Genomic DNA, 20,868 nt, shown 5'->3' with positions numbered 1-20,868 from the left:
CTCCCTCCCTCCTTGCTTGTGTTTGGTTTGCTGTGTTTCTAGACAGATGTTAGACATTTATATTTGCATCGTTGCCAATTATCTATGTTGGATGGCCATCTACTCTCAACTCATCTAAAGACCTGATATATTTTCAATTGGCTTCTCTAATTCTGAATGGGGAGTGGATCTCCTGACCCTCCAATTTTGTGGCCAGTCCAATATAGACGGCAGAGCTTTCTACAATGCTGTTAGTGCTGCTCCATGGGTGTGCTGTGAAAATCTTCCAACCTCTTCCCTTTCTTCACTGTCTTGCCTTCCATTTAAATCCTCTTAACTCCCATTTCATCCCACTCAGTGTTTCTCAGCATCATGTTTTATCTGGATTCGTTTTTTCACCTTCTCTTTTCTCTGTGATTCTTCCCCTCTCTTCATCACTAACATTTACACCTCCACTCTTTCCTGTCCATTTTCCCTTCATCTGTCCTCCTCACCCACTTTACCTTTTTTCTCTCTGCTATTTATTTCCTGAAAGCACAGTCCTGGATGCAGTCCTGACCCTTTGTGTTCTCTGTTTTGGTGTAATGTCTAGCTTTATTTACAGCTTCTCCAGCAGTCTGCCTCCTCTGGGAATGCCCTCAACAACCTTCACCCCATGTCTGGTATGTCAGGTAAAAACAAAGAAATGTCCCACCCCTTCCCCCTTTCCATTCTTATACCTGCACGCTAAATGTGTTTTCCTCCCCATCCAACTGCCATCTGTAATGTGCCTGGTGAAGATGTGCATTATTGATACTGCTGCGTGCATTATTCTCTGCATGCCTGAACTCCAAGTCATCTGTTCAGTGTGGTGTGTTTGTGTCTAGCAGTGGTGAGGGACCATGTTCAAATCCTGCTCCTCATATATTAATCGAATTTTGAGCAGTAACGCGCTGCCACCAGGAAACTCCAGACGTAAACGCTAACACACAAACTGGTGGTTTTTATCTGGTTTCGAGCAGTGTGTCTGCTGCAGCGAGTGGCTACTGATCGAATTCATCATGTCAAAAACTGAGCAATTAATGTTTTAATACCTGATTTTCATTCCAATATGTTAACCACAGGATATGTCATGGGGCAAGCTACAATTATTCAAGATTTAAAAAGCCTGCTTTAACTTCATATTGAAACTTCATCGAGTTGATTCAAAATGTTTACCAAAGTTAGCTCATTATCCCTCTTCTTGACTTACCCCACAGATCACTGCATTGTTGTATCTGCTTTATGTGTGTGTTGGCCAGTGCTCTAGTTGTGTTGATTGACTAAGCTGCTATAGAAGTTTGTACTTTTGCCTCCCATCTCACCCATTTCGGATTGTGTTGGAAAGGTACCTGCAACTCTCTGCTTTAAGCTTCACATGCTGTCAACCAAAAACAGTGATTGCATGATCCTAGTTTGGACTCAGTGTAGCCTATATATAGACCTAAGTGAGATCTAGGTTCCATTGCCCGTATTAAGTGCAGATTATGCGTGTGTCTCAGGGCTGAATGCCATGCAGAACCTGGCTGCTCTGGCAGCGGCGGCCAGCGCCACACAGGCCACGCCCACGGGCAGCAGCGCTCTCACCACCTCTAGCAGTCCCCTCAGCGTGCTCACCAGCTCAGGTACGGGTACTGGACATCAGGCACACTCATCATGGGACGCCTACAAGGGTTGGTCCCACTTTTTATCTCCTTTATAACCTTTCCTCATGTTGCCTTCCCATCCCTAGTCTCTGCATTCAATCTGTTCCCTGCTCTGTGAATTAAGACTTTGAAGTCCTACTAGCGGAGGCAAATGGTTGCATTTTCCTCTAAGTGATTCATTGTTTTGGGGTTGACTCATCTCCACAGCAGGATCGTCACCCACATCCTGTAACAACAACTCAGGGAACCCCATGGCCTCCTTAGGGGCGCTGCAGTCGTTGGCCGCAGGGGCTGGAGCTGGCCTCAACATGGGCTCACTTGCAGGTTAGCGTACTCAAACATATTTGTATGAATTAATTTACCACAAATATATTACCTCAAATGTGAAGAGTGCATGATACATATACAAGGTATTCTAGTCCTAATCTTGTAACAGAGCTCCTGTGTCTAGGGATGGCAGCCCTGAACGGCGGTCTAGGCAGCGGGGGCCTGTCGAACGGAACTGGTAGCACCATGGAGGCCCTTACCCAGGCCTACTCTGGGATCCAGCAGTACGCTGCTGCTGCCCTCCCCAGCCTCTACAACCAGAGCCTGCTCTCCCAACAGAGTGTCAGTGCTGCAGGAAGCCAGAAGGAAGGCAAGTAGGGGGATGGAGATGGGGCATAGAAGGGTTGGACTTTGGGATGAGGAGATTTGTGTTAACTCAAATGTCTGTTCTACAGGGATCACATGCTACGCTGTGATTGATGTTTGAATGTAGTACTAGTGCAGGGGATATTAAGAGCTTAGGGATAGGTTAAATAATTTGATGTGACCTTAGTGTGGGATATTGGTGAAAATATGTATTGTCACCTACTGAGGGTTCTGTCTTGTTTTAAATATGCTGCAACAGCAAGCGACAGTCGGAGCACAGGTAAGATTGAATTGCAACACTCTGAAATGTTTTCACAGTACTAGTTGTTGAAAATGTCATTTTAAAATGAGCTGAAATCCATATCAGAAGGCTCCTCGGATAACATTTTGAAATTCTATTAATCTGTCAAAAACAAAATTGTTGCCTCTGTCTTAGTTGTATCCATTGCCATCTTGTTGTGTCAGACATTTTAATAAATGATTTCCTGCTCCCTTAAGGCCCTGAGGGAGCCAACTTGTTCATCTACCACCTCCCCCAGGAGTTTGGAGACCAGGACCTGCTCCAGATGTTCATGCCCTTTGGCAACGTTATTTCCGCTAAGGTGTTCATTGACAAGCAGACCAACCTCAGCAAGTGTTTTGGTAAGCTGGAGGATGGGGTAAACAGCACATCACTAGTAAGGCTGTGTATATAGTGTCTTCTTATTATGAAGGCAAGGATTGATTTGTATCTTGCATATGACTTTTATCTGGATTCTCTTACAGGCTTTGTGAGTTACGACAATCCAGTCTCATCACAGGCCGCCATTCAGTCGATGAACGGTTTCCAAATTGGTATGAAGCGACTAAAGGTGCAGCTGAAGCGATCCAAAAATGACAGCAAGCCATACTGAGTGCTTTATCTCTCAATTGGACTTGGTTAGGAAATGTTTTTTTCTGGTAAGTGGAGTGTGAATAAGAAAGTAAAACCCTGCTGCAAACCCTTACCCTCTCCTCATTCTTCCCTCTCCCTTTGTGCATTACAAGATTACCGCTTTGCTGGGGTCACTCCTTTTTATTCTCTGTATTAACAAACGCAAGCAGAAAACAAAAACAACATGCATAATGATGTTAAGTATATGATTTAGTCAACTGAAACTGGATACTTACATTCTGGTTTGGTTTTGAATTTTTCTTTTTTAAACAATTGTATTTAAAAATTTAAGTTAAGGTGTCATGAGTTTGCTGTGTAAAAGTTTTAAGTCATAATGATGTTGCACAATGACAGCCAGTTGCCAAAATATCCCCTTGATTTTTACCCATGCTCCCATCACCACCTAATCCTGCCCCATGCCCCCTGACCACACTCCAAATTAATCCCCTCATAACCAAACCATCCGCATGGTTGCATTCTTAAACTGATTCAGTACATTAGGACACTGAGCGTCATGCAGAGCCTTCAGAAAACTGCCTTTTTGAAATGAGGATGGACAGACCATGCACCGGATAATGGAAAGAAAACAATAGCTGTTTGCCAACTTCAATTATCTACATGTACGCAAGATCTGACTTCACTCCAGCAGATGAGCCATTTAAAAAAATATATAAGTTGCCTGAAAAGTCTATTTGTGATGCTGTACCAGGAATACATTGCATACAGTAGGCTTTTACTTATTATTTATATTTTTGTTTGTTTGTTTATTTATTTATTTATTCAACAACCAACAAGAAGCTTGAATTTCTGTTCTCAACGTTATATTTTGGAGCAAAATATAATTTTTTACAACTCTGAATGAATTGATTCGTAAGACGTCAGCAGTATTGCCTTGAATGGTTTTGTGGGATATTTAACTTGCAAACCTCTTGATTTGTCTCAGGACAATGTCACAACGCCACACCCTTGCTTCAGGCATGTAGTGTAGTTTATCTGAAATACTTCACCCTTTTTTCAATTGAATATCTGATAGAGAATATGGGGTCCTGCATCATTAACAGATACTGTGCTGAATGTGTGTGAAGGGAGGAGTAATTGGGTCCTACTTTAAGTTTTAATGAACACAGCTGCTAAGGTGTCATCTGGCTTGAGTAATTTTATTCCCCACCTGACAGATGTGTACATTTGGCCTTCTGTCTACTGCTTCCCTTCACAGGTCTTTTTAAGTGAGGAACAGTAACTTTAATAGTGGCAATAACTTATATAGTCTCTACTCTGCCATGATCTTTAACTTCAAACGAGCATTCCGCCCCATTTAGAAAATTAACATTAGATCGATTTCCTTTCTGTTTTTAGCTGTCAGTTCAAGTAGAACATCAGTCCTACTTCTAACACTAATTGGAATATCAGCATTTTAGGCTTGCAGCAATAGTGAGTGTCCTGGAAAAGATGTTCAAAAAGTACAACATTGGGGCCTTTCGAAGTTAACATTTGTCAGATTCATCCTAAATTATCCAATCATCTACTAATTACTGATGCAAAAATAATGCTCTAAGTAGATATTATAATTTATTTTATTATTATGTTTTATCCTCTGTGTTAACCTAAATGTTTTGTAATTATTCATCATCCGCAGTTCAAGTAGTCTGCTCTATCTCTCAGAGCTGGTTAGATGAGACTACTCCCTCAAAATACTGGCTTCCCTGCAGATTTTTATTCCAGTGTTTGTATTTATTATTGACTAAAAACGCTAGCATTTCATGATTGGCGACGTTAAATAAATGTGAATCACTACAACAAACACAGTAATCAGTTTCTTAGACTTCCATTAACTTATGAAGTGTTTCAATAGCAATGGAAAGAAACAATTGTCCAGATGATGTATATTACAAAACTATTATGCCTTTTCTATTTTTATAGAGGTTTTATACTTCTCCCGAGTGTCGGGAACTATTTATTGCCTACGTTATTTCTCTGAATTAAAATGATTGTTTCAAGAATCTTCAACAGTATTTTGTAGAATCCTAATGTGACGTTGGTTACTACATTTAAATATGTGAGGTTTTAACTACTGACCTGTGTAGCCCTATTCAAGTGTTTATTGTTAATGTGCCAGAAGTGACAATTTTGTATGGAACTGTCAGTGAGTAGGATTTGCCAGTGCTGCTAAAGATTTCGAAACTGTAGTCCCCTTCCATTTTAAGAATGGAACATATTACAGGGAAAATCAATATTTATTTGAGTTCAACCTAGATGTGTGCCTATTTAACTATCATTTCCATGTGCATAACAATACCAACTGAGAAAATAGGCTTAAGCAGGGTTAGTGCAGGGTTAAGTCCAGGATATTTGCTGCCATTAAAATAAGTCCAAAGACTGAATCTCAACTGATGGGGGCACATAGTTGTTAGTTGTTATTGTACATTAACTAAACCATCACTGTATACTTTGCTGTACATCTCGTACATTTTTTTTGTATGAAAGGCATCGTTCAGAGTAAGCGTACAGAAGTGGAATCCTTAAGAATAGTAGCAGATTATGGTAGAGAACATGAGAAGATGCCAAACACTCACAGAAAAGCTGTTTTGTTTACAAAGTGAAACAGACTAATGTAGTCTTAAAGTTTTATAGCTTCAACTTTTTTACTCATTTGTTATATCAAATGTCTGAAGTTTGTTTGCGCTGTCTTTACTTACCCTTTCTGTATTGTATTGACAAACTGCCTCCTTATTTAAAAAGAAAGTTACCTCCTTGCCACTTAAAGTACAGATACTGTACTTCACTCAGTTTTGTAGTGTGCCCTCGAGAAAAGCTCCTTTGCTGTGGATATAAGTTAGCTGCATTGTATTGCATATGTTGGAATTATGAACAGATAAAGCACAAAACCAAAAGAGAAATGTTGACAGATTTGTTGACAATCAGCTCTCATAGATCATTCTAGCAAAGTGATAAAGCACAATTAATCTAATATTGCTGGCTCATAACCCAGGTGACTATCATTGCAAGCAATGAATATAAAAAAAGTGCTATTTTTTACAATCAGTAAGGAAATTATAAAAGCACATTGGGACAGACGGAGCTAAACCCCTTGGGAGGATTATTTTCTGAAATTGGAATACTACCGATCATTTATTTATTTTATTTTTTATTTTTGACTACTGTATTAAATATCCTTAAACGTAATACTAAGTCACAAATGTTGATTGTACAGTAGTAGGCAGTCAGTGTGGTGTCTCGGTGTTGTTGTGTCCTGTAAGTTTTCACCTCAATTCTCCGTTCGCATGTTGCTTGTGTTCCCCCTCTGTCCTCTCACCCTTTCGCCTCTTCTGTCTAAATTAAATGTTCTGTGTTTAGATTGGGTATCTGGTAGTGACTCCCTTCCCCATGCAAAGATAATCATTCATGATTTTCTTTTTCTTCCCTCTCCTTTTTCCGTTGTTGCTTTAACCTAGGTTTGTCTCCCTGTTTTGTTTTATTCTAGATATCTTCGTGCCCGTTTGTTCATCGTTTGCCTAGCATGTTGATGTGACGTCAAAAGTTCATCGTCCAGTGTCCTCTGCACTTCTCTGACGCTTGAAATGTTCACCTTTTGACCTTTTTGTTAGCTTTTGTCGTTAATTGGAAAATGTTTGTTCTGTGTTTCTCTTTTGTCCTTTGTGCTGCCAATAGGGTGCGCTAGAAAGACTGCCAATAAAATAAATGTATAAAGCTACTATTGTTACAAGCAAAAAAATAGAATCTATTTTTCTAGAACTTACTGACATAACCACTAGCTTTTTCCAAATCTGTTTATTTTGTTTAGTTTAATTTTACCTTGATAGTAAATTCATTTATTTTTCCATTATGTTTTGAGCGGTCTTCCTAGCGCCCCCACACTACGTTTTGTTTTGTGTCTGAAAGCAACCAATCAATTTATAGAAACTACTTTTGCGTGTGGGTGTTTATTCTCTTGTAAGTTCTAAACTTTTTTTAGGATGTCTTTGGTCACATTTTGCTAAACTGGGGATGACTTTGTAATTTTGTGCTAGGTTAGTTGGCATGATGGTAATTTTTTGGGAGTTTCTATTGAGTGACAACGATATACACTTGAATCACCGTTTTTGTCTTTCAGTGTGTGAAGTCATCACAGGCACATAATGTTTTCATTTCCTTTTGTGTGGAAATCATCCTTAGTCTGAATAATAAAATATACAAAATGAGCAGAATTGAGTTTCTTTTCGCAGTTAAATATATATTTAGTATGCACGTTTTTTGTAACTGCACTGAAATCCTCAGCAAAATGTGATTTGAGTTTTTATATGAATAAACTAGTGCCAAATGATGCTGTTGGTCACATTTATCTCTTACACGTTACCCTCTGAAGTTAAGATCTGGGCAACAAAAGTAGGGGTTGGTTTCTTTTTCAACGTTGATGTGGTGGGTTGTACCTCGTAGGTTTTCGTGTGTGTGTGTGTTTAGACTGATTTTAGAGTCCCCTATTTTATATTGGGATTTAGGTGTTGGAATTATTTGGATTTTTCTGTAGTACAAAATCAAAGATCTCACGCGTTAAAACCAGGTTATAAAGCATGTGCCCTTAAAGGCTTATTTGTAGACACTTTGGGATTAATTCTGTTGGGTTGGGAGTGTTTTCAGGAATTATTTGTGTGTCTCATAATAAAGGCTAAACACTATCTTTTCATGCAGGTCCTGATACATTTTGCAGGTTTTATTAGCATACCTTGTCTTTAATATAGTTGTATTGCAGTCTGTAGCATGTGAAGTGATGCTTTATCTGACCTTCTGATTTTGTCTGATAACTTTTGGCATGTTAAGTGTGTGTCGTTGTGCATTAACCTCATCAATTTGCTTTACTTGGGCAATATGAATCCCTTCTACTGTCATCATTTCAGTGGTCCACATGTATACAAACCATTGTCTTTGCAGTAGTTAAAAAATGGCTCCATCCCTGTTGTTTAATGTCAGGGCCTCTTCTCGAATCAAGGTTGGTTTTTGAAATGGAACTGCTTCCCACATCATAGAACTGTCACATGTTCTGTACTCAGAACTACCCTTTAATTATTTTCACCATTAAAAACCACTTCTCTGGGTTATTGATCTACCATTGTTCAACAAAAATGTGTTGGATGGAATCTCCTTAAATGAATTGACCTGCAGAAAAAATACAGACAAATTGTATTTGGATTGACTGGGCTCATTTAATTTTAATATTATTATGTGACAGATTTGTATTTCCAGGTGTGTCAGCTGCTAGGTCTGAGTTTAAATGTGATCCTAAAAAAGAAACCTGTTGGATATTTTTAGCATTATTATTGGTACAAAGTGACTGATTTGTATTTAACATTTGGTTTGTACAGTTTTTGCCTTTTCTACTAGAACAAAGTTGTTATATTTCACAATGTAACATTGAAATTCAAAAATGTTAAACCATGTAGAGCTTAGTTGCCACATGACCAAACCTTAGTCTGTACAGCTGTAATATTAATTGGAAAAAAAATGCAATTCTGTGAAGTCGCCTTTAGTTGAATTCAATTAAAAGCTTTTCTTTCTATACATTTTTGTTTTGTTTTTAAATGTTGTGATTTTGCTGTGAGGCATAGACATTGCTGAATTTATTAGATGGCCTAAACAGTTGCTTTTTTAAATAATTTCAGTTCGATATTGTCTTAAATGTTTTTGATTAAGGATAACACTGTCTCCACAGGCGTGAAGCTAAGTGCACACTCAATAAGCAGTTGTTTTGTGAGCCAAAATTGTGATCCCTATTTGGTTGGTTGGTTTGTTTATGTACAATTAAAATGTTTAAAGATTCATATTACAATTGTCTGTTTCTGACTATTTGCCCTTTACTCTGAAGGAAATATGAAGGCATAATGTGTTAAAATATGTAAGTATGTATGTCAACGAAACGTACATTTCCAGAACATATTTTTGGTTGCGTCAAAGTACATTTCATGGTAGGGGAACACCGCTGCATCACATTTGACAGATCCCTGTTGAGAGCCTGTCATGCCTCAACTGCAAGTTTAGCTAAATTCTTTACATGAGGACACCTACTGGTATCTTGATTTACTGCAATTTGTAAAAGCAGGAAGCCTTTTCTACTTAGGCCCTGCATTGAATGATTATGGCCTCCATGATGATTACCGTTAGACAACCTAGAGAGAGGCCTAACACGCAAGGCTAGACCATTTGGGAAGCATGGGCTCTGGTGCTGAAAATGACCAGACGTGTTTGTCTTTCTCGCCCAACCTACAAAAAGTTAAGGGACAGGTTAGAGCGAGCAAAAAGAAGACTAAGGACAGGCATTTCAAAGGTTGCAGCACTGGAGTCTGCTTCTGTTAGTTATTATAAATATCTCTGCCAATGCATCTAAAAAAGATATCACACAATCTTGACAAGGAAATGGTAATTCAATGCAGTAATATTAAACTGTAAATGCACAATTCACAGCCAACTGTGTTTTGGCACCCCACTGTGACATTCTCATTATTTGACCTACTGGTATACCTCCCTAAAAAAATTGAGCGGTTGCTTTGCCACAGAGGTGTCTACAGACACTATTCTGTTTGCTTTTGCAAAAGTGTTGAGAGGCTTGGAAAAGTCTGCATGGGAATCTACAAAAATATAGTTTTCTATGTATTTATTTTCGAATAAAAAGTATGCCTTATCAAATCAAATGTTTGTCACATGCTTCGTAAACAACCGGGGTAGACTAACAGTGAAATGTTTACAGGACCTTCCCAACACTGAAAGAAAAATCGAAATTGTAGACAAAATAGGAAAAAATAAATAACTTAGCTATATGTGGTCCTCTGTAGCTCAGCGGGTAGAGCACGGCACTTGTAACGCCAGGGTAGTGGGTTCGATCCCCGGGACCACCCATACACAAAAATGTATAAACGCATGACTGCTTTTGATAAAAGCGTCTGCTAAATGTACCAGTAACGAGTCAATGTGCAAGGGTACGAGGTAATTGAGGTAGATATGTACATATAGGTAGGGATAAAGTGACTAGGCAACAGGATAGATAAGACCGTAAAAGCAGTTTGTAATGTTAAAAGAGATTAGTGCAAAAAGGGTCAATGCAGATATTCCATGTAGCTATTGGTTAACTATTTAACATTCTTATAGCTTGGTGGTAGAAGCTGTTCAGGGTCCTGTTGGTTCCAGACTTGTGCGGTAGCAGAGAGGACTGTATGACTTGAGTGGCTGGCGTCTTTGACAATCTAAGATTATTAATTATATATGTTATTCTTTAGGTATGTGGCAGCATATTTCTCATTCATTCACACCTATTTCTGCCTTACATTGCATTGATGTATAAAATACTTGTTTTACAAAAAAAACTTGTGAAATGTTGGGTCTTAAAGCTGCAATATGTAATTTTTTGGGCGACTGACCAAATTCACATAGAAATGTGCATTATATATCTAATTGAAAGCTGTAGATACGGTCTATGTGCGCTATTTATATGCTTCCTGTTCCTAAATTGTGTTTTTTGTCTTTTAGTTTCAGTTTTGTACACCAGCTTCAAACAGCTGAAAATACAATATTTTTGGTTATGGAAAATATATTTCACAGCGGTTTAGATGGTACAATAAATCTCTACACTATACTTGCTTGTTTTGTCACATAACATGAAATTAGGCGAACTATTTGAATTTTAGCAACCAGGAAATGGCGGAGCGATATCTGTATAGTGTATCTTTAATTTCCTAATTGCAACAATCTTTAAATGGAACGTATTTTACTTGACAGCAATACGGGGAATGTAATGACTGTAACACCTAACATTCACAGGCAAGATGGCGCTGACTTTGAGGAATGGATATCTGGAGATGCTGAGAACGTGTTGGAGATTACAAGCACATCATGTTAAGATTCCTGTTCTTAATCAAATGGGTAGGTTGTTGTCGACAAATCTAAACTGTTCGTTCAATTGATTATATCTGGAATAGAGACAGCTAAGTTTGCACATTAGCTAACCATTAGCCGGTTAGGTTACATCTGACAAGCTTGATGAGTCTGTTGTGTTGAAATCCAAAGGCAAAACAGCAGCTTGCATTAATGCGTCTCATCTGTATAATATTGGTCACAATTTAATGTATTGAGCATCATCTTGGTGTGTAAATAATTTATAGCCAGTGAATAGTTACACAACAAGCATGTATTTCAGACTGAATTAATAGGATCAATCTCCCTGAGGGAAAAAACTAACTGAAGAATCTGTCATTCAGGACTTCTGTGTCCTGCCCTAGCACGTCACCGAAGTTCTCAGAGCATCAAATTACCATCAAGGTACAGTATATCCACTCAACTTCATAATGTTCAATTATTACGTATTACTTCATACTCCATATTGATTCTAGATTACAATTCTTACTGTGTGATGTCTGATCTTAAGTCATTTAAAGAGAACGCTTTCACCCACACAAAATATGATGGAATAAAAATAACGCAATTTCGGCTCATGTTCCCCAGCAGTTATGTACCACAGACGTCCTTATCCAGACCCTTGTGGCCAGAAGTGTCCCAAATCACCCCTGAAGAAGAAGAGAGGCAGCACAAAGGTGTTTTGATAAAGCAATACCTACATTAAACACACCAGACTATTTACGAGAAATAATTGTCCTCTAAAACATTTTAATACAGGCCTATTTTGGAGTGAAAGATAGACATAAAATATCAGCCTAGGGCTAAATCAATCTTTAGATTCAGTGTTTTTGTAATTTACTGTGTCTGAACGATCACTCTCCAATTGCCTTTCAGTGGTTGTAGAAAATGTGAACACTCTTCTTGCAAAGGAAGACTATGGAAGACTTTTTGCAGTTGTCCATTTTGCAAGTCGACAGTGGAAAGTGACAAATGAAGACCTGATCTTAATTGAAAACCACATTGATGCTGAGTGTGGTGACCGGATTACTCTTGAGAAGGTCTGTGTGCTTTATATTCTTAGTGTTATTACTATTTGGAAAGGACACATTTTCCACACTTGCCATATCTTTATAGCCTGGTCCCAGATCTTTTTATGCTCTTACCAACTCCATAGTTGTCATTGTCAACCCAAACATCTGTAAAGTATTTTATGGATATTACTAAATTACAGTTCTCAAATATAACATATTTTCGCTTGCCCTATTTTTGGCACACAAATAAGTCTGTTAACTGCAATGTTGGTAGACCCTAGCATCAAGTGTAGTGTTATAGGCTACACTTTTTTTTATGGACAAAATACTTCCATCTAATAGGTGCTGCTGGTTGGTGGAGAAGAGTTCACACTGATTGGGAGGCCCCTACTCGGGTAAGTTTTCTAGTTCTATATCATCTCAACTGGGGGGGATATTATGCATGTTTGGGTTTTGAATGTATACATTAAGGCGTAGAAATATGACAAAATTGGAGGTGTATATTCTAACAGCCATTTCCCCTCCTCTTTTCACATGTAGTCGTGATTTGGTCAGAGTAGAGGCAACTGTCATTGAGAAGACTGAATCCTGGCCAAAAGTTCACATGCGGTTCTGGAAAAGACACAGATACCAGAAGAAAAGAAGTATGTTTTAAAACTTGTTTAATGTTTTTCTTGATATTTAAGCAATGAGGTTAAAATAATCTCTGAAACTGTGTAGTGTACAAATCAAAGATAGCAACAACACTATTCCTTTATTCCCTTAATATTACTATGACATGCATTTGAAATGTTTTAATCTAAACAACAATACTCTCATGTAAATGTCAAATTATAATTTCCCTGGGAGAATTGTCAGCATGAACAAATGTCTAATATCTGCAAGAGTTTTAGTGTGGGAAAGTGACACATTCCAAGGTAGCTAGAAGAAAAGGAAAGTGGGAAACCACTGTATGAATGGGTACACTACACACGTTTTAATTAAGGGATACATAGTTGGGGGATCACTGGATCATCATTTCTAAGATTCTCTTTTTAGATTCAATGAATGACCTAGATTCCTCTGTCCACACATGCCAGTTACTGGTCATGTATATTTTGATATTGTTTTCTTGGAGTAAACAGGAACATTAAATCTCTCCAGAGAGAGGACATTCCCCAGGATATCGCAACAAAAAAGAGAGGCACACTTGAGTCCTTGCATTATAATAGCATTTTTCATTAATTAAATGTTCAAACATTCTAAATTATATTCATCCTCTGAAGTAAATTCTGTAATAACAATATGAATAGCCTGACAGTGTGTTTTTCAGAATAATGCCCTGTAAGTGTGGCTGCTGCAAGACTAACTATTGTCTTTTCCTTTTTCAGTTATTGTGCAACCACAGACAGTGCTTCGGATCAACACAATTGAAGTTGCTCCCAGATTGACATGATGCTATGTGTTTTGAATTGTAAATAAAGTTTTGGCCAGTGAATGTGCCACTGAAATTGGGAACATGTGCTCCGTATGAAAATATAATGGGAAAATTTGTTTATGGACAACATTTGGTATCTTTCAAGTGAATCTTTGTAAATGTACCTTTTTTTAAATGTAATCAGATGTGCTATATAAGTACAATTAAAGCAATTGTTTATGAATCTGTTATGAAATTGGTGAAATCCAGGCGCAGTTTCTCACCTAAATGACAAATAGCCATAGGACACCTATGATATCATGTTGCAGAGTGGAGAAACCTAGCTTGAAGACAGTAAAGAAGGGAAACTTGAGGTATTCCAGCCTGGTCTCATAGACTAGACATAAAATAGTAAGCGAAAATCTGGGAAACTTTATCCCCTTCAGCCAATTTTTGTGAACTCAGTGTGGTTCGCTTAATTTTTTGTGCAATGTGAACACTCCAAAAGAACTCAGACCCCTCAAAAGAGCCCCCGAACCAAACAGACCATCTCGCTTTAATTCCGCGGTCTGGTTCCCTTTTTTAGGACAATGTGAATGCAAAGCTCCCTAAATTCGCTTGTCATTATTCCCGTACCACACACTAGACTACTGCAACACCGTTTCCCCTGCCATAAACCCTCAGATTGGTGCCACAAAAGAGAGAAGATGATGATGTGCAGGTTCATGGAAGAAAATGTGTCCTGTTTTTGGATATTGATTAGCGAATATCAGAGTTTTTATTTTTAGATTATTTGTTTGCAAAAATATTGCAAACAAGTATTCATAATAATAAAAAAAATTGATCTATAGGCTGAGAGCTTCATAAGCTGTTTATTTATTGTGGGGTTTCAATAGTGTGAGAAGACAACATATTTGGTGAGAATCACAACATAGGGTATGCAATTTATTCATGTGGTCCTCTGTAGCTCAGCTGGTAGAGCACGGCGCTTTAAACGCCAAGGTAGTGGGTTCGATCCCCGGGACCACCCATACACAAAAATGTATGCACGCATGACTGTAAGTCGCTTTGGATAAAAGCGTCTGCTAAATGGCATATTTTTTTTATTTTTATTCTAGCTCTTAAAGGGGCAGTAGCCTACCTTGGGTGTACAATTTTCAATGACAGCATTATTTATTCGGCAGTTATTCTTACGCTATGTATTCTGTTACCAATCAAATCAAGTCTCATATTTGAACTAATTGCAATCTATTAGCTTCCAAAATGTAAGTAGGTATGTCTAGCTGTCCAATAACAGATTCTGGTTAAATGGCTTGTCCTGGACTTTGTAAAAACCCAGAGTGCATGTTGGAAAAAGATTTAGGTTCCTTTCTAAACATATAAATGTGAATGCAAAGAGGACTCTGTCCACAAAATATGTGAAGTGAACTGGCAAAAGAGTTGTCCTCATTCAAAGGCAAGGGCAGTGTGAATATAAAGAGAACTGAGTTATTTTGCTCTTTTTTACCCAGAGTTCACTTTAAAGAGGACTGAGGTCAGTTCTATTAAAACACCATGAAATTAGTATGATATGCTACGTTTGATAGGTTACATTAGACAGAATGTTACTCTCTTTGGAGGGTGATTGGTCAGGGTGTATGAATGTGCGTATAACGCAAACGTCTAGTAACCCAAAGGTTGCGTGTTCGAATGTCATCACAAGCAACTTTAGCATTTTAGCTAATTAGCTACTTTGCAACTACTAACTAATTTTTAGCAACTTTGCAACTACTTAGTATGTAAGCTAACCTTAACCACTTAACCTAACCATACGAATTGTAATACGTAACATATCATACGAAATGGATAATGGACATCCACAAATTAATACATACTTGTACCAAATTTAACATTTCAAACTAATTTGAAGGTCCCGTATTTACGTTTACTATGTTACGTCTACCCCTGAGTCCACGTTGCTATTCACTAGTTCGGTGCTGGTACAATCTCTTACAGCTCTGGGAACGCATCGAATATGAAATGTTTTTGAATGTTGAATTTGATGACTAATTTAATTAACAACATCCAAATGGATAAAGAAACCATGTCCACCCATTTTGGTCTATCAAGAACTTTGAAAAGGACAGGCAGCTTGTCTTCGAGAACGGTCAGGATAGTGATACTGGGCCAAGCGGCTGTTGGCAAAACTGGTAAGCGCAGAAACACTTTTGCATAGAAACAAAAATTTTATGTAGAAATTATTATAGCATAGGTTATGTGTTATCATCAGATTATCCTGATTTGCGATCTAGTTCCAGACTTGTTTCAGTTTCACACGTGTAATGGCTATCAAAACTAGTTTAATCAAACTCATATTTAATTTCGTATTTTACAGCAATGGCTGTGCGATTCATCACTAGAAGATTCATTGGCGAGTATGACCCAACACTCGGTAGGTATTGAGGGAGAGGGATTGCGTCGACTTTAATCCCGTATGTCATGCCATGCGTGATGACTCAGTGTAGCCTAGTGCATTAAGGACTAATACATAATTACAATGAATAGAATATAATAGAAATATGGATCACTCTGTCAAGTTTGACAAACAAATGTCATGTCTTTCTGCAGAGACCATATACAGACATGAAATGTCTATTGGTGGTGATGTGGTGCACTTTGAAATACTGGACACAGCAGGACAAGTGAGCATGCTTGGTTTAACCTAACAGTTATGCAATCATCCTATGAATCAATCTAAATTGTTTTGACGTAGCCTACAATTCTATCTAATTAATCATAATTGACCACTCATGTTTCTCTCCAGTTTGAAGACCTATGTGTTACCAGTCAATTGGCCATATTATTTATGCAAATGCGTTCCACTCAATCATATACACTGAGTATACAAAACATTAAGAACACCTGCTCTTTCCATGACATAGACTGACCAGGTGAATCCAGGTGAAAGCTATGATCCCTTATTGATGTCACTTGTTAAATCCACTTCAATCAGTGTAGGTGAAGGGGAGGAGACAGGTTAAAGAAGGATTTTAATGTCTTGAGACAATTGAAACATGGATTGTGTATGTGTGCCATTCAGAGGGTGAATGGGAAGACAAAATGTTGAAGTGCCTTTGAACAGGGTACAGGGGTAGGGGCCAGGCACGCCTATTTGTGTCAAGAACTTCAATGCTACTGGGTTTTTCACGCTCAACAGTTTCCTATGTGTATCAAGAATGGTCCACCACCCAAAGGACATCCAAACAACCTGACACAACTGTGGAATGATTTCATCCCTGTGGAACGCTTTCAACACCTTGTAGAGTCCATGCCCCGACGAATTGAGGCTGTTCTGAGGGCAACTTAATATTAGGAAGGTGTTCCTAATGTATTGTATACTCAGATATAGTTTTTTTATTGATCTATGATTTTTGTGTTGTTGTTGCAGTTCTATAACTAAATATACATTTCTTGTAAGGAGGAAGATGCCCTGCTAATCGAAGAGAAGATCAAGTGGGGAGATGGATTTGTCATTGTGTACTCTGTAACAGACAGGTGTAGCTTTGACGAGGTCATGCGACTCTGTTTCCTCGTCAATCACATCCACTCCTCTTCAGGCGCCCGCAAGTGCAGCCCTGAGCCTCCACCCATAGTTATTGTGGCCAACAAGAAGGACCTTGAGTTTGACCGCATGGTGAGCACTGAGGATGGAGAGGGCCTGTCACGGGGCCTAAAACTGCCCTTCCATGAGATTTCAGTGCGTGACGGATGGGAAGAGACAGCGGGCGTCTTTAGTGTTCTTTATGGAGATGTGATCCATCAACTTGACACTTCCTCAGCCTCATACCGCAGGAGAGCAGTCTCCAAGCTGATGGAGAAGATCCCCAGGATCAACTCCAATCCTCCTGGCACCCCTGGCCGCAGCTTCAGCTTCAGCTCATTCAGGGACTTCCTGCCTGACTGAGCCGGATGGGTTGGGGCTCTGAACAGCGGCTGTGATTTGGGTATTCACAGGGGAAATGTGAAACATGTTGTTTTGGCAGCGTGCCTCTAGAATAGCTGTGTTAGTGCTCAATGGAAAGTGATGCACTTGGACACCTGGATAAGAGACTTGGACACATTAGATCTGAAAATGGATCTAGCAATTACTGTAGAATGTAATTCTATAAACATTTGTGGGGACAAGATTTAAATCAAGCGTAATAAGAGTAGTACAATTCTGTTTTGTATTTTGATGAGACATGAACAACAAATTAAATATCTAGAAATAAAATGTAACTATTTGTTGTGGTATCATATGACTAAAATGAACATTCTGCAGATGTTCTTAATATAGGATATTTTTGAAAGTAGAAGAGGCAGGTGTTTTTGATCTTTCCTCAAGATCGATCTTTAAAGCAGTAGAAAGCATTACCTGCTTAGATGTTTATGTTTAAGTATATTATTTGAAAGGCACAAGCAACGCCTACTATCTAAGTTACTGTATATACACAACAAATAACAGGGAACTTAAATTGGCCCCATCAAATATTACTGTTAACCATATACTCCTAAAGTATATGAGGCTTCAAACATGCAGCACAGTTTAGGGCTTTTGAGTAAAAAGGGCCTTTAAAAGGATCCTGCAGAAAAAAAATATTTATTTCGGAAACCTGATACGAGCCTTTACGATTAGGGGCACCTGCAATAGAAAAGGCTTCTATAGTTGCTTTGATGTGCGGGGGTGCAAGGAATGTATTGTATATTGGCTTTACTAATTTGATGTTTATACACATGGAAAGATGGATAGTTGTGAAGACCAGGGAGGAGATGACTAAACAAAGCTTATTGGTGCAAAAATATAAACGCAATTTTACTGAGTTACAGGAAATGGGGGGGCCCACGGGGGCCAGTATGAAAACATATTATAATAATGTATGCACTCACTAACTGTTAGTCGCTCTGGATAAGAGTGTCTGCTAAATGACTAAAATGTCAAATGTAAAAAATGAAATCAGTCAATTGAAATAAATAAATTAGGCCCTAATCTATGGATTTCACGACTGGGAATACAGATATGCATCTGTTGGTCACAGATACCTTAAAAAAAAGAGGTAGGGGTGTGGATCAGAAAATCAGTCATTATCTGGTGTGACCACCATTTGCCTCATGCAGCATGACATATCTCCTTCGCATAGAGTTGATCATGATTTTGATTGTGGCCTGTGGAATGTTGTCCCACTCCTCTTCAATGGCTGTGCGAAGTTGCTGGATAATGGCGGGAACTGGAACACGTTGTCGTACACGTCGATCCAGAGCATCCCAAACAAAATCAATGGGTGACATGTCTGGTGAGTATGAGGCCATGGAAGAACTGGGACAATTTCAGCTTCCAGGAATTGTGTACAGATCCTTGCGACATGGGCCTGTGCATTATCATGCTGAAACATGAGGTGGAGGCGGCGGATGAATGGCACGATAATGGGCCTCAGGATCTCGTCACGTTATCTCTGTGCATTCAAATTGCCATCGATAAAATGCAGTAGTGTTCATTGTCCTTGGCCTATGCCTGCCCATACCATAACCCCACCGCCACCATGGGGCACTCTGTTCACAACGTTGACATCAGCAAACCACTCACCCCCACACGACGCCATACACGTCTGCCATCTGCCCGGTACAGTTGAAACCGGGATTCATTCGTGAAGAGCACACTTCACCAGTGTGCCAGTGGTCATCAAAGGTGAGCATTTTCCCACTGATGTCGGTTACGATGCCGAACTGCAGTTAGGTCAAGACCCCGGTGAGGAAGACGAGCACGCAGATGAGCTTCCTTTAGACGGCTTCTGACAGTTTGTGCAGAAATTCTTCAGTTGTTCAAACCCACCGTGTCATCAGTTGTCCGGGTGGCTGGTCTCAGACGATCCTGCAGGTGAAGAAGCCGGATTTGGAGGTCCTGGGCTGGTATGGTTACACGTGGTCTTTGGTTGTGAGGCTGGTTGGACGTACTGCCAAATTCTCTCAAACAACATTGGAGGTGGCTTATGCTAGAGAAATTAAAATTAGATTATCTGGCAACAGCTCTGGTGGACATTCCTGCAGTCAGCATGCCAATTACAAACTCCCTCTAAACCTGAGACATCTGTGGCATTGTGTTGTGTGACAAAACTGCACATTTTAGAGTGGCCTTTTATTATCACCAGCACAAGGTGCACCTGTGTAATGATTATGCTGTTTAATCAGCTTCTTGATATGCCACACCTGTCAGGTGGATGGACTATCTTGGCAAAGGACAAATGCTCACTAACAAGGATGTAAACAAATTTGTGCACAACATTTGAGAGAAGCTTTTTGTGCATATGGAACATTTCTGGGATCTTTTATTTCAGCTGATGAAACATGGATCAAACCCCAGGCTGTAGTGACGCCGCAACACTGCGATGCAGTGCCTTAGACCGCTGCGCCACTCGGGAGGCCCACTATTTTACATTTTAATCAGGGAGCTGTTTTTGCACAATTTGGCTGTGTTTACACAGGCAACCGAACTCTGATCTTTTGCCAATTATTTGGAATATCTGATACATATCTGATCTTTTCCCTAACGTATAAACAGCAAATCCATATGAGACCTCGGTCTGGATGTTCAGATCCATTTATTTTTATGGGTGCCTTTTGACACAACTACAGTTGAAGTCGGACGTTTACATACACCTTAGCCAAATACACTTAAACTCAGTTTTTAACAATTCCTGACATTTAATCCTAGTAACAATTCCCTGTTTTAGGTTAGTTAGGATTGCCACTTTATTTTAAGAATGTGAAATGTCAGCATAATAGTAGAGAGAATGATTTATTTCAGCTTTTATTTCTTTCGTCACATTCCCAGTGGGTCAGAAGTTTACTTTTGTACCTGTTTCCTCCAGCATCTTCACAAGGTCCTTTGCTGTTGTTCTGGGATTGATTTGCACTTTTCGCACCAAAGTACGTTCATCTCTAGGAGACAGAACGCGTCTCCTTCCTGAGCGGTATGACGGCTGCGTTGTCCCATGGTGTTTATACTTGCGTACTATTGTTTGTACAGATTAACGTGGTACCTTCAGGCGTTTGGAAATTGCTCCCAAGGATGAACCAGACTTGTGGAGGTCTACACATTTTTTTCTGAGGTCTTGGCTGATTTCTTCTGATTTTCCCATGATGTCAAGCAAAGAGGCACTGAGTTTGAAGGTAGGCCTTGAAATACATCCACAGGTACACCTCCAATTGACTCAAATTATATAAATTAGCATATCAGAAGCTTCTAAATCCATGACATAATTTTTTTGAATTTTCCAAGCTGTTGAAAGACACAGTCAACTTAGTGTATGTAAACTTCTGACCGACTGGAATTGTGATACAGTGAATTATAAGTGAAATAAT

The 20,868-nt window shown here is 39.0% G+C and overlaps 3 protein-coding genes across 26 annotated transcripts in view; all 3 read left to right on the top strand.

Annotated features, from left to right (window-relative positions):
• LOC311111832 (CUGBP Elav-like family member 1) overlaps window positions 1-9,002 on the top strand; it is a 39,709-nt gene extending 30,707 nt beyond the window's left edge. For 3 of the 23 annotated variants that reach the window (XM_084154716.1, XM_084154718.1, XM_084154702.1), the window contains 7 exons: window positions 572-650; window positions 1,500-1,670; window positions 1,851-1,967; window positions 2,080-2,280; window positions 2,775-2,918; window positions 3,042-3,215; window positions 6,671-9,002. In XM_084154716.1, coding sequence (XP_084010842.1) covers window positions 572-650; window positions 1,500-1,670; window positions 1,851-1,967; window positions 2,080-2,280; window positions 2,775-2,918; window positions 3,042-3,169 — 840 coding nt within the window. In that variant the 3' untranslated portion in view covers window positions 3,170-3,215; window positions 6,671-9,002. Of the gene's footprint in view, window positions 1-571; window positions 651-1,499; window positions 1,671-1,850; window positions 1,968-2,079; window positions 2,281-2,774; window positions 2,919-3,041; window positions 3,216-6,670 lie in introns of those variants that run through there. The other 20 variants (XM_084154708.1, XM_084154707.1, XM_084154705.1 and 17 more) reach the window with 19 other exon arrangements.
• A 1,992-nt stretch (window positions 9,003-10,994) lies between these two features.
• On the top strand, window positions 10,995-13,750 carry LOC311111553 (large ribosomal subunit protein bL21m-like; the record flags this gene model as incomplete). 2 transcript variants are annotated; one of them, XM_084154306.1, is made up of 7 exons in its annotated part: window positions 10,995-11,094; window positions 11,430-11,490; window positions 11,677-11,762; window positions 11,962-12,125; window positions 12,441-12,493; window positions 12,639-12,742; window positions 13,469-13,750. In XM_084154306.1, 7 exons carry the CDS (start codon window positions 10,998-11,000, stop codon window positions 13,531-13,533), a joined length of 630 nt encoding a protein of 209 aa, XP_084010432.1. In that variant the 3' UTR covers window positions 13,534-13,750. The 2 variants fall into 2 exon arrangements, with proteins under 2 accessions (XP_084010432.1, XP_084010431.1); XM_084154305.1 differs by having other exon boundaries at window positions 10,998-11,094; window positions 11,674-11,762; window positions 13,469-13,618.
• A 1,812-nt stretch (window positions 13,751-15,562) lies between these two features.
• LOC311111510 (ras-related and estrogen-regulated growth inhibitor-like) lies at window positions 15,563-17,481 on the top strand (the record flags this gene model as incomplete). The annotated part of the gene is made up of 4 exons (XM_084154245.1): window positions 15,563-15,683; window positions 15,869-15,925; window positions 16,102-16,175; window positions 16,952-17,481. 4 exons carry the CDS (start codon window positions 15,563-15,565, stop codon window positions 17,435-17,437), a joined length of 738 nt encoding a protein of 245 aa, XP_084010371.1. The 3' UTR covers window positions 17,438-17,481.
• Between the last annotated feature and the right edge of the window lie 3,387 nt (window positions 17,482-20,868).

This window comes from Coregonus lavaretus, assembly GCF_964263955.1.
Source record: "Coregonus lavaretus genome assembly, chromosome: 37".
In the NCBI taxonomy this organism is placed as follows: Eukaryota; Metazoa; Chordata; class Actinopteri; order Salmoniformes; family Salmonidae; genus Coregonus; species Coregonus lavaretus.
Note: the sequence above shows the minus strand (reverse complement) of the source record. Positions and strands in the feature narration are given on the sequence as shown.